We start from the raw sequence: 13444 nt of genomic DNA on the forward strand, positions 1-13444 counted from the left end.
GAAACAAGGGGGAAAGCGATCAGTGGATGGTGACCACTCCAGGAATGTGTTCTCGAGAGGGGCAGTTGCTGTGCCATGTCAATTTTGAACCCCGGGATGAGTGATATTTGGGGGTTTTAGCTGGAATCCAGAGAATCTGTTTCCCCCTGAATAGTAACGTGTTGGGTTCACTGTGAATGTTGACTTTCCCCTTCAGGATAGTCTCCTTTCGATTACGAGTGTGGTAGTGGGATCACTAATTAACTTGCTGAACGTCTTCTCCAGATGTCAGATACCTTTGGACTCAACGGGCTTAAATATGGAGGAAACCTTAGGGATCATCCAGTCAACCTCGTGTTTTGTAGATTAAGTTACATGAAATTAAGTTACAAGGCCGAGGTTAAGCAATGGACTCAGAACTGGATGTCTAACAGTCTCAGCTCGAATTCAGGTTTCTGTTTCAAGTCCAGCGTCCCTTCTGCTTTATCATCCGCTGGAGCTGTGCTGCTGCCTTTCAGCCAAGCCCTGAGCCGGGCAGTATAGCTGCCTTTGGGCCTTGATTTTCCAGAACCAACGGCTAAACTGTGCCACTGTGGTGACTGTCCCATCCCCGGCGTCCTTGGATGACAAGCTGCCCTTTGGGCTCCATGTGTCTCTGGGCTTTCTTGTAACCACCCTGGGAACACGTGGGTGTTCTTCCTGGCCACTTCCCCCAGGAATCCTCTCCTAACACCTCCAGGCAGAATAAAACTTTGTCGTGATGAGAGTAACCACAGAAAGACTAGCGGGTGTGTTACTGAGCCCTGACTGCTGGGCACTGTCCTCAGTGCTTTGACGTTGTCAGCTCACTCAGCCTCACGCCCACCCTAAGACTGGGCTCTGCATTTATCTCATTATTGTTTCGTTGCTTCAGTCATACCCGACTCTTCTGCAACCCCATGGACAGTAGCCTGCCAGGCTCCTCTGTGCATGGAATTTCCCAGGCAAGAAGACTGGAGTGGGTTCCCATGTCCTCTTCCAGGGCATCATTCCGACCCAGGGATTGAACCCGTGTCTCCTGCATTGGCACATGGATTCCTTACCACTGAGCCACCCAGGAAGCCCATGCCTTTATCTCCAGTGACAGATAAAGGGACCTCTGGGAGTCCAGCCCTGGCCCAGTCCTGCAGCAGGTCTGTGGTGCTCCTGGAGCACTGGGTGCAGACACCCTTGTGGGGCCTGGAAGGGACTGAAGTTCTGTAGAACCCAGACTCCCATTGTAAACGTGAACATCTTCAAAGCAAAATGTGTTGTTCCCTACAACTTGTTCCCTTTTGTTTTCCTTCCATTAAAAATGCAGCCAGCGTGAAAATGGATTTAATATCTATCATAGCAAATTTTACTTATTCAGAATATTAATTGGCTATGGTCTGACTTGATTCAAAAATGCATTGTTAGGCTTAGAACTCATAAAAAGAAGTTAAAATTTCATAATACATCTTTACCCTTCGGCAAACTCGTAAGAACAGCTGCAGAAATTAAACGAGGATGTGTACTTGTGTCTGGAAGTTTTCCAGCTCATTTCTGGTTGAAGTGAATGTTTAAGAGGCAGGAGGCCTGAGCAGGAAGCTGATACTTGACGAGTTTTCAGCTCCATCCTTCCATGAGAACCGTCTGTGGGAACTGCCCTTTCGGCATAATTCTGTTTAAAATGTCAATATTTGCGCTGTTTTCTATGCTTGCAAAACACCCTCTCACTGGCCTCGTCAATGACACTGACAATATATTTTTTAGAATTACTTAAAAAAAAAAAAAGATTGAGTCCTGTTCTTGGTCCACGTAGCTCTACTTCTATAGATGCTGGAGCTTTGCTTCCCCCTGCGGGTGGAAGGCAGAGCATTTAGACACAGAAAACATGCAGAACTGACCAGGGCCTTGTGAACAGGCTCATGCATACTTTAAGAGCCCCGGGAGATGCTGGATTTTTACCCTGGGCTGCTATTTCGTAGATTTGGCTGCACATGACCAACCTAGACAGCATATTCAAAAGCAGAGACATTATTTTGCCAACAAAGGTCCGTCTAGTCAAGGCTATGGTTTTTCCAGTAGTCATGGATGGATGTGAGAATTGGATTGTGAAGAAAGCTGAGCACCGAAGAATTGATGCTTTTGAACTGGGGTGTTGGAGAAGACTCTTGAGAGTCCCTTGGACTGCAAGGCGATCCAACCAGTCCATTCTAAAAGAGATCAGTCCTGGGTGTTCATTGGAAGGACTGATGCTAAAGCTGAAACTCCAATACTTTGGCCATCTCATGCGAAGAGATGACTCATTGGAAAAGACCCTGATGCTGGGAGGGATTGGGGGCAGGAGGAGAAGGGGACAACAGAGGATGAAATGGCTGGATGGCATCACCGACTCGATGGACATGAGTTTGGGTGAACTCGGGGAGATGGTGATGGACAGGGAGGCCTGGCGTGCTGCAGTCCATGGGGTTGCAAAGAGTCGGACACGACTGAGCGAGTGAACTGAACTGAACTGGAATCACCTGGAGTGTTTCTTTAAAATACAGATGCCAGGGTCCCATGCCTAGATTCTGATCCTTGGGCTGGGCTCCTGGACCTGGCAGTAGGGTTTTCAGAGCTTCTCAGATCATTCTAATATGCAACCGAGTTTGAGAGCTGCTGACCTAGACCACCCTCCTCCCCAGCCCCAGAGAATTTGGGGTTGACCCAAGGTCAGAGCTGTAACATCCCCCAGGGCACCCCAGTGCTGCACACAGGTCGCCCAGCCAGCAGCCGGAGGCCCTCTCTGCCTCCTCCACGACTGCACTGGCCACACTCAGGGCATCCTCCCCACTGTCCCTGCCAGTCGGCCTCCATCCTCACTCCTGCGGTGATAGGCTGACGCTTGCCTGTCCTCCCTGCATCCATCTTCACGGCCCGGGGTTCACCTGCAGAAGACTCACCCCAACCCTGGCGCTCCCTCCTCAAGCCTCAGCCAAGGCTTCCCGCTGCCCCTGGGGTCCTGTGCCTGGCAGGATTCTGGTCACTGGGAGCGTGTGCCCAGTGCCCCCAGCCCCCAAGCCCTGCCTCTGGTTTCTCGCAAGCTGTTTGCCCCTTGTCATCTCATTTATCCACCCCCTTTCCTTGTCATGCTCCCTGTCCAGATCGCAACCTAAAACCCACTTTCTCGAGCGCTGACCCTTGCTCCAACCCAGGTGAACCTTGAGGACGTCCTGCTCTGTGAGTTGAGCCAGACACAGAAGCACCCACACTGCACTTTTCTATTCTATGAGGTCCCTGGAGTCGTCAGGTGCCTAAGACGCAGAAAGTAGAACGGAGGATGCTGCGGGCAGGGAGTGCAGTTAGTGTTTTATGGGGGCGGGGCTTTATTTCTGCAGGATGCCAGGAGTCCAGGAGATGGCGGTGGGGACAGTTGCAGGACAGTGTGAGTGCATTTAATGCCAGCAGACTATGTGCTGAAAAGTAGCCAGGGTGGCAGGTTTCATGTCGAGCATGTTTTACCACAATTAAAAAATATATACTTTTCGGTCACTTTCTCAGGCCTGTCCTTTGTCCTAAGGCAGCAGTACCATCACATGTCCCCACGTCTCCACTTGTCCCCATCAGAGCATTCTCCTGTTAAAGTCTGTCTTCTTTACCAGACTGTAAGTAGGATGAAAGTGCATGATACATCCCACCTCGTCCATCAACATGCTGTCTCAGGATTGGCACAGAGCAGGTGCCCACCAAATGGTGGTGGTGTTCAGTCACTCAGTCATGTCCGACTCTTTGCAGCCCCGTGGACTGCAGCACATCAGGCTTCCCTGTCCTTCACTATCCCCCAGAGTTAGTGGGAGATATGAACTTAATGCTCAGATTCATGCCCATTGAGTCCATGATGCCAGCTAACCGTGTCATCCTCTGCTGCCCACTTCTCCCACTAAGTGTTGGTCACTCAGTCGTGTCCGACTCTTTGCAACCCCACAGACTGCAGCCCACCAGGCTCCTCCATCCATGGGGTTCTCCAGGCAAGAATACTGGAGTGGGTTGCCATTTCCTTCTCCAGGGGATCTTCCCAACCCAGGGACTGAACCCGGGTCTCCTGCACTGCAGGCAGATTCTTTACCTATTGAGCTACCAGGGAAGTCCACTAAGTAGTTTTAGTAAATGTTGAGTGAATAAGTCTCAGGTTTCCAGTTTCCCAGCCCCCCCCCCCCCCACCGCCTTCATAACTTCTAGGGAAAATACAATTGCTAACACAGTCAAGGCAACTTGATGTTAACACCCCCACGGGTTTCAGATCAGTTGTCGAGGTGGTAAATGACAGCATTGGGTGAACTGCGTGTAGTTTGAGGCTCTGACTGACCCTCAGTGTAGATGGTGTTGGAGGCAGGTGAGCCCCAAGGGATCTTGAGACCCTTGTTCTGTCCAATAAATGCACCAGGAAAATGCCTACCAAATGGCTGGCTTTGGGGTTTTAAGAACACCCTGTTTGGAACTGCTTCCTTGATTAATGCTGTGCTTTTTTTCTCTTTCCAATTAGATATTTATCTTTGAAAACAATATCTACTACTGTGCGCACGTCGGGAAGCAGGCCATCCGCGTGGTCTCCACTGGGAAGGAAGGCGTGATTTACAACGGCCTCAGCGACTGGCTGTACGAAGGTACGCGGGGGGCGGGGCGCCGTTCCTGTGGGCGCGGCTGCCACTGCTTCACGGCGGTTCGTGGTGGTGATGTGCACTCTGTCAGTTAAGCTCTGGTTTCTGGAGCGTCAGCTAAATTCCAGAGGGCATGTGGAGCCCCGGGGAGCAGCAGGCGGCCGGCGGGGGCCTGCAGTGTTGGTCTCTCACTTGGTGGCCAGGTGTGCTGGGCACCCGCCAGCCTGTGCCATGCTGGGGGTGACTCTGGAACAGGCAGGGTCCAGACTCCAAGGTCCCCTGCTCCCTTTCCGAGAGGCGGAGCACCTGGTTCTGCCTGGGGAAGACGTCAGAGGGTAAACCCCCACAGGCAGGGTGAGGTGCTGCCTGCGTGCATCCATCCACCTCGCTGGACGTTTCCTGCCACTGGGACGCCGGAGGACTCCGGCGGCGGGCGTTACTGAACCTCTGAAATCTGAGTGAGCAGCTCTTTTCTGAAGCAAGCATCTGCCTACAATGTGGGAGACCCGGGTTCAATCTCTGGGTTGGGAAGATCACCTGGAGAAGGAAATGGCAGCCCACTCCAGTATTCTTGCCTGGAAAATCCCATGGACAGAGAAGCCTGTTAGGCTACAGTCCTTGGGGTTGCAAAGAGTCAGACACGACTGAGAGACTTCACTTTCACTTTCCGTGCTGATGAGAACTTTGCTGTGACGGTAACAGTCATGTATTGATTGCTGCTAGCTGCCAGGCCCCATGCTAAGTGCTTTGGTGCCTGTTAGCACCTCATGTCACCTGCCGTAGTCCAGGCTGCTGTGATACCAATAGACCACAGTCTGGGCCGCCTGAGCACCTTCTGTCTCTTTCACATGGTCCAAGATCAGGGCTCCGGCAGCGCTGATGTCTGGTGAGGGCTCTCTTCCTGGCTTGCAGATGGCCGCCTTCTCCCTGTGTCCTCACAGGATGGGGGTGCGGGGGGAGAAGGAGGCAGGGAGCAAGCTCTGGCCCCTTCATCCCGCTGGTGGAGCACTCATCCCATCATGGAGGCTCCAAAGGCCCCACCTCCAGACACCATCACCGCGGGGATTCGGTTCCACGTGAATTTTGTGAGGCCACAGACACCCCGTCCATGGCGCCCTCGAGAGCGCATTCTGAGATGAGCGTGTCACAGACGTTTCACCACGGAGGCAGTGGTGAGGGTAGGTCATCTGCCCGAGTTGGCACGAGGTCAGGGGAGATGCTCTGGGTTGGGGGGGGGGGGTGTCACTGTTCAGCTGCAGGACTGCCCCTCCTGGACATGCAGGTATGGACGGGCACCAGGCTGATACACAGTGGGTACCAGTCTCGACCTTCCCACCTGAGAACCCATGAACACAACAGGAGTCCACTGTGCGGGGCTGGACCGGGGACTCTGGGATGCCTGGGCGTGACCAAGCCTGGAAGAGCTCATGTTTCATCGGTGTGGTGCGTCCCTTAACCTGGGCTCTGCATTGCAGCAGCTTTTTTATATCCTGGAGAACAGAGCACAGAAACATATATGCTCAGTCCCACTTCCCACTGGAATCTCACTGAAGCCACTGAGGCTCAAGGTTCTGTGACTGGGTTTCCATTTTTTTAAATTGAGGTGGAAGTCTTTGACAGTTAAATGCACAGTTCCAAGGCCATGGTTCAGTGGGCTTACTAACATGCTCTGTGCAACCCCATCAAGGCGTAGAACGTGGGACTTCCCTGGCAGTCCAGTGGTTAAGGGTCCACGCTGCCCTGCTGGGGGTGTAGTTTCAGTCCAGTGGTTAAGGGTCCACGCTGCCCTGCCGGGGGTGCAGCTTCAGTCCCTGGTTGGAGAACTGAGATCCCGCATGCCACGTGGTACAGCCAAAAAATAAAAATAAACAGTAAGAATAATAAAATAATTCCTGAAAGGAAATCCTTCAAAAGACACAGAACACTCCCTCATCTCAGAAGGCCCTCCCTCCACCAAGCCCCTTCCCAGAGGCCACCATGGTCCTGATTCTGTGCAGCTGGCTTCCTGGCTGAACGCTGGAGCGCTCATCACAACGGTCTGCCTCCCTGTGGTCTCCCCGGAAGCCTCATGTTTATTCCATCGTGGTCACCACTGCTCAGAGCACCCACAGGTCTGGTTCTGAGCTGCATTCCGGGTCCCAGGACAATCGACCTTGAGGTTTCATTGGGCTCACCCGAGGGTGTCACAGGATGAAACGGACAGTATCCACCACATTTCTGCTGTCCTGTGACAGACAACCCTACAGGTGGCATAGGGGTCAGGGCAACAACCCATGGCCCCCAGAGAGGGGCGGGGCACTGGGGTCCCAGCAGGAAGAGCCTCGACCCGCTCTAGGAATAATCTTCTTTAAAACTCCATCACCAGGAAATTGAGAATATCTTTTTTAGTATCTTCCTAATAAAAAAACTCATTGCCTTGCAATTCAAGGTAAGCTTCTGCTTGAGCAGATTGGTTGAAAAGAAATGTTTCTTTAGGGCATTTACAGGGAATTGTGTTGGTGTGATAACAGGGCCCCAATATTCTAAATCAATCATGGTTGATGTACAGCTCAGTCTGCTGAGTGCTGTTCCCTGGAAGGTTATATACACTGATGCTTTGACTCCTGGAGCCTGCAAGGAATCTCAGCTCCTTTTTAATAATGGGAAGGTAAACTCTGAAGGCTGCTTTTTTCTCATCTGTGACTTAACTGCTTCACCTCCAAATGCTCCTTTTGAAAAACAGTAGGGGGGGCAAGATTAGAGGAAAAAAATACCCTGAAAGTGTTTGCAGGGTGCCTGACTCACTCAGAGATGTTAGTTCTGAGAAGCAGAGCTTATGTAAATTCTGAGCTACTCCACGGCCCATAGGCTTGTTGGCAGTCAGATGCCACATTGATTTGTTTTGTTTCCCAGAAAGGATCTTTTGAACATGTTGAACATTTCAGAATATCAAGGGCTGAGGAAGAGGAGGAGGACATGCAGGGGAGTGCCAGGAGCCCCCATCCCTCGAGCCGAGGTTTACATGCACTCCATAGGAAACCCCCTAACTCACTGAAGCAGCCCCCACACTGGGAAACGTGCCCTCAAGGCCGTCTGTGACATCAGACCACGAGCCCCACTGACTCTGCAGATTCCTGCCCTCGAGTCCCACTGACTCTGCAGATTCCTGCCCTCACAGCGGCCACACACTTATCTTGATGAGTAAAGTGCATATTTTATTCTTCTGAGCAAATGTCATGCAGTTACATAGTATTTTGATTTTAATTTGAGGTTAAAGATGACTTAAAAGTGTCCCACAACTCTTTCAAGGTTTAGTAAGGTCAAGTTGGGCTTCCCTGGTGGTTCAGATGGTAAAGAATCTGCCTGCCATGGGGGAGACCTGGGTTTGATCCCTGGGTCAGGAAGACCCCCTGGAGAAAGGAATGGCAACCCATTCCAGTATTCTTGCCTGGAGAATTCCATGGACAGAGGAGCCTGGTGGGCTACAGTCCGCGAGTTTGCAAGGAGTTGGACGTGACTGAACAACTAACACTTTCACTTCAAAGTTGGTTACCCAGAATCTAAAGGTGTATTCAGTTTCTGAGAACTCAGAAAGGGAGATTCTGTTAGGAATTTGTACTTTCATGCACGTCTTAGTGATTTTGCAAAGCTCCTAATATGTAAGCTTATGAGCAAAGGGCTGGATTGTCCAAATTTTTATGAAAGGTTCATGGTTTCCAGTGTTACAGAGGTGGTTGTATTTTCCAGTCAACACTGTTTACATTAGTTCCATTTTGATCATTGCCATCATATACACGAGGTATGGTGGGCTTCCCAGCTGGTCCTAGTGGTAAAGAACCTGTCTGCCAATGCAGAAGATGTAAGAGACGTGGGTTTGATCCCTGAGTCAGGAGGATCCCCTGGAGGAGGAAATGGCAACCCACTCCAGTATTCTTGCCTGGAGAATCCCATGGACGGAGGAGGCTGGAGGGCTCCAGTCCATGGGGTCGCAAAGGTCAGACACGACTGAGCGACCCACACTGCTACTACCATAGTGGTACAGCACAGAGTTTTTGGCCAATAACTTTTCAATAATGAAACTTTAAGTCATCACCTGTTTTGCTGTCTTATGAGACATCCGTACCTCCGTTGCCGAGGCAGTCAGATGCGTGTGTGTGTATGTGTGTTGTTTAGTCGCTCGGTCGTATCTCTTTGCGACCCCATGGACTGTAGCCCACCAGGCTTCTGTGTCCATGGGATTTCCCAGACAAGAATACCGGAATGGCTTGCCATGCCCTCCTCCAGTGGATCTTCCCAACCCAGGGGTCGAACCCATGCCTCCTGCATCTCCTGCATTGGCAGGTGGATTCTCAAGGAGACAGGGAGTTGACTGAGGAAACGGCTCACGTGGGAAGTAATGTTGTCATGACCAAATTGTGGGGCTCCCTGGGGTGGTTTTGAAAATGTGTACTTTCCACAGGAAATATGTTCCCGTAAAGAATTCTTCCCAAATCATCCTGGTCACCCCAATCTTGCCAGATTCTCTAAAATGAAATTCTAAGTCTTAGTTCCCATGGAATGTGCCTTTGTCTTTGACTAACCTTGTGGTTTATTCCATGCTTGGTGAGCGGTGTGTGTGTGCTGACCTGTATACCTAGGCTCCCATGTCCCCTGCCCAAGCTCTGTACTTGTGAGCGGTGGATCAGGCCTGCGGAGTCCACTGTGGCCACAGGTCCCAGTGGATAGCCCTCGCCCGGGACTGTCAGATGCAGGTAGGGGACATGCACACCAGGTTTTTATCAGCAAGAAAGTATTTCTGATGCCTTTCACACTGTTATTAAACCACCCTCCTGCCATATACACATTTTGATCCTGATATTTTGCAAAGCTCATGGAGCCACTCTGAGTGTCCGTTCTTGACTGAGTTCCTCAAATGCTAACATCTCTGAAGTACCTGGATCCGGTACTTCAGTCATTAGCAGGCTGCATCCTGGTGGTAGACACGCCCGTGGAGCCTCATTCTGGCCGGACTGATAGATTTAGAGACAGTTGCACGGCCTGGAGTTCAGGGGACTGAGAGTCATGTTCACTTCTGCATGCTTATTCAGACCATGGATTTGTAGCTCTTTGGATGTGGTTGTTGGTTACTTCTCCGATTTACCTGATGGGAAATCTTGGTCAGACCAGGAAATCTCCCAGAAAATTGCCTGCAGCTTGTGGTGGGCTTTACAAAGCCCTCTCGTGTGCGAGCGGCAGAGCTGGGGGGGAAGGGCAGGGTCTTTGCAGCCACCGAGCCTGCCTTTTTGAATCATAGCTTCACCACGTAAAAGCCCCATGAACCGGAATGAGATCTGAACTCTTTGGGTCTGTTTTCTTATCTGCAAGACAAGCATGAAGACCATCTAGGTTCCCTCAGGTCATCTTGGAAATTAAATGGACTGATGCGCTTACAATTCTTAGAACAGCCCCTGGGACAGGTGAACCGCAGCTGTTGCCGTTGAAGCTACTGTTATTCTTTATCTTGGAATTTTAAAAAAACCAGTGGCTTCCCTGCTGGCTCAGATGGTAAAGAATCCGCCTGCAATGCAGGAGACTCAGGTTTGACCTCTGGGTCGGGAAGATCCCCTGGAGAAGGCAACTCACTCCAGTATTCTGGCCTGGAGAATCCCATGGACAGAGGAGCCTGGCGGGCTACAATCCATGGGGTCGCAGAGACTCGGACACGGCTGAGCGACTGACACTTGAACTTTTCCAAAACTGGTCACATAGCAGGTACACGCCTCTCGCTGGCATCGTCAGCACCAGAAGCACGAACGCGTGGTCCATTCTCTTCCAGCATCAGTGTTGAACACCACTGAGCTGTTCACTCTTGAGTTATTGTCTCCATATGTCTGTGTAGGAAGTGCAGGCTTCCTGCTCCCCCTGGAGAGGATGTCTGTGCAGATACAAGCGTCACCCTGGAACCTTCTCTCTGCATCAGCGTCCCCAAGCTGGAGGCGTGCCCCCCTCACCTGACAGCCGTTCACCCTTGAGCACCACGGTCATGTCACTCGGTAAAGAGTGTGCTTCAGGGTGGCTTGTAGACATTACATAGTTAAAAATTCATATTGCATTTCGCTTCTAAAGAGGGACACAGGCATGAAGGTGATGATGAGAATACCAGAATTTAATCAGCCTCCAGGGGCGCCCCCGACCCAGGAGGTGCTGCCTGGACCAGCAGCAGCACCGGGTGGCAGGCGGCAGGCGGCCGACCTCTAGTCCAGTAGGTCAGCGCTTTCGGGGTTTGAAGTGAAGTGAGCGTTCTTCCTGGGTAGCCCCGTCTCCAGCTCCATGAAGTAGCGGTGACCTTGACTCAGGCAGCAGGGGGTCTTACCTTGTAGAAAGACACAGAAGAGGCCACAGCTGTTGAGTGGGGACCCTCTCGGGTCTGGCATGGGGCGGGACGAGATGCTTCGGTGTTGGCTCGTTGCTTCTGTGCTCTCTCTGACCCCCGACGAGATGTCCTCCTGTTTCCCTGTAAACGTCAGCACAGGACAGTGGTCCAAGGCTGAGAGTGAGACTGTCAGGCCTGTGGGGAGAAGCTGCCAGCCAGGCCGCATCCAGCTGGCCCCCAAGGCTCTCCTCGCCCCCGGGGCCGGTCCAGCCTCATCTGGATCCTCCGCTTCCTTCTCCGTCTTCAAGTCCTGTCACACCCACCCCTGCCCGCATGCCTCCCCACCGGGACGGTCCCTACACACAGCCGCGCTCCCCCGTCCTCGCCGTGCAGCCCCGGCTCCAGGGTTCAGGTGCAGGGTCCCAGACTCCCCCCGAGGGAGCTTAGCTAGCCTCCTTTTTCCCACTACCATCAGACCTTCCGCACCCTTCCTTCAGCAAAAATAGCAGGCTGATCACTGAAGAGCCCCAGGAACGTTTAATCTCACCGTAACGATGAGCTTCACTCTTTTTATCCCCAAAGGAGGCAGGAGAGGTGTTGGGAATGGAGACAGTCCCCTTAATCAGGACCGAGGGGTGAGGCAGGGACGTTACTCCAGACCGCCTGCTAATAACACTGCCAGGCGGGGCTGGCCCGCGGCAGGCGTGCTCACTCTCACTCACTGCCTCTTCCACGGCTCACCTGACATGACTAAACAGGAACGAACTTCCTGCCGCAGCTGCAGAAACTTGGGCTCAGAAGCATTGCGTGACTTCTCTGCGGTCACACAGCCAGTAAGTGTTTCCAACTTGGCCTCCTCACTACACGCCCATCATGTATAAAAAGCTGCATAAACTTCTTGCAGATTAAAAATAGGCCTGATGGGTTCCCGAGGCGTGAGCGGACCACCCATCACCTCAACAAGGTCTGCTCGCACCTCCGACACCCCCAGCTGTGCACCAGGCGCTTCTCAGCATGGGCGTGAGGGCCCCAGGACCTGCGGGTGCATCCCTGAGCTGCCACGCTGCCACCGGTGACCTTGAGGCAGTCACATACCTTGTCTGACCTTCAGGTTTATCATCTGAAAACGAAGAGCTCAGATAACTTCCCCAAAGATTTAGTGTGAGGCTGGATGATAGCACACAGCGGAACCACGTGGGCGTGGCAGGACGTGTCATCAGGACACGGCATCTCGGGGCTGTGAAATATCCCATGAGAATCCACCTCCCGCCGGCTGCTGGCGGACGTGGCAGGGTCTCAGACGGCCGTTTGCCCAGGGTCAGACGAGTGTCTTCCACAGGGGGCAGAGGTGTTTGTAAGGCGAAGGTCAGGCCTGAGCCCCCCAGAGCGTGGCACCCCCAGAGTGTGGCACCCCCAAAGCACCCAGCTGAGTGCAGGGGAAGGGTCTGGAAAGCGGTCTGGATTTCTCCCGAGAGAAGCCCGCAGAGACGTCCTTGCCCATCATCTCCCTTGTCTTTCTCCTTGGGTCCCCCACCCTCTGAGTGCCGGGGTGACCATAGCTGTGGTCCATAGTCACTCTTGTATCTTCCTGCCTCCCAGGAGCATGCAGGCAAGAGTTTCCATGGAAACTGTGTGATGAACGGACCTTCCAGTCATGAGGATGGGGCGTAAGCCTGGGGGATCTCCAGGGGCGCCCTGGTGGCTCTCCACTGGAAAGGTGACCGTGGCCCGAGCTGGGGCCGCAGCACCAGCCAAGGAAGAAGCGACATTCTGTCCAGGACGTCAGGCCAGGGAGGCCGGGGCAGGGGCCAGGGCCCGGTGACAAAAACAGCAAATGCTGGAACTCCCGATGGGGAATTTCCCCCAAGTTCAATGCCGAGGGCAGGGCTCTGACCTGTGCTTTGCAGCCCAGCGTCCTCCCTGTACTGAAATAAACCTCGTCAGAGAAGCGGGAGAGGATGCCGAGGTCAGGCTGGGAAACTCTAAAACAAACCCACAGGGACTTCCTTGGGGGTTCGGCAGTAAAGATGTCACATGTCCACTGCAGCAGATCCAGGTCCAATCCCTGGTCAGGGAACTAAGATCCTTCAGGCCATGTGGTGTGGCAAACAAGTAATAATTTTAAAAAACCAGAAAACAAGTCAGCAAAGCAAACCAGACACCCCCTCCAGGATTCACAGCAGGAGAATCGCTCATGCCCCGCATAGGGCAGAGGTGGGCGGGTCTGCTCCCAGAGCTCACCCAGGGGCGCAGGCTGCAGGCCCCGCCCTCCCGCCTGGCAGCAGGCCCCGCCCAGCCCAGAGTGGGTGGAGACGGAGGCGCTGTGCTCGGACCGGAAGTGACTCTGCTGCGCGGCCCTGCTCACCACCTGGCCGCCAGGACCAGGGCCCGGGACGCAGTGCTGGCAGCCAGCCAGACGCGGGAGAGGCCTGCACAGTGGAGACCCTGCCCTGCAGATTCCCACGGTGGGGCCGCAGACCCCAGATCTGGAATC

At 53.1% G+C, this 13444-nt stretch overlaps 1 protein-coding gene across 5 annotated transcripts in view; it reads left to right on the plus strand.

Moving 5' to 3' along the window:
- DPP6 (dipeptidyl peptidase like 6) overlaps positions 1–13444 on the plus strand; it is a 1068014-nt gene that overhangs the window by 941877 nt on the left and 112693 nt on the right. For all 5 annotated transcript variants that reach the window (XM_061415284.1, XM_061415287.1, XM_061415283.1 and 2 more), the window contains one exon: positions 4505–4625. In XM_061415284.1, the coding sequence (XP_061271268.1) occupies positions 4505–4625 (121 nt within the window). The remainder of the gene's footprint in view (positions 1–4504; positions 4626–13444) is intronic.

This window comes from Bos javanicus, chromosome 4 (genome assembly GCF_032452875.1).
Source record: "Bos javanicus breed banteng chromosome 4, ARS-OSU_banteng_1.0, whole genome shotgun sequence".
Classification (NCBI taxonomy): Eukaryota; Metazoa; Chordata; class Mammalia; order Artiodactyla; family Bovidae; genus Bos; species Bos javanicus.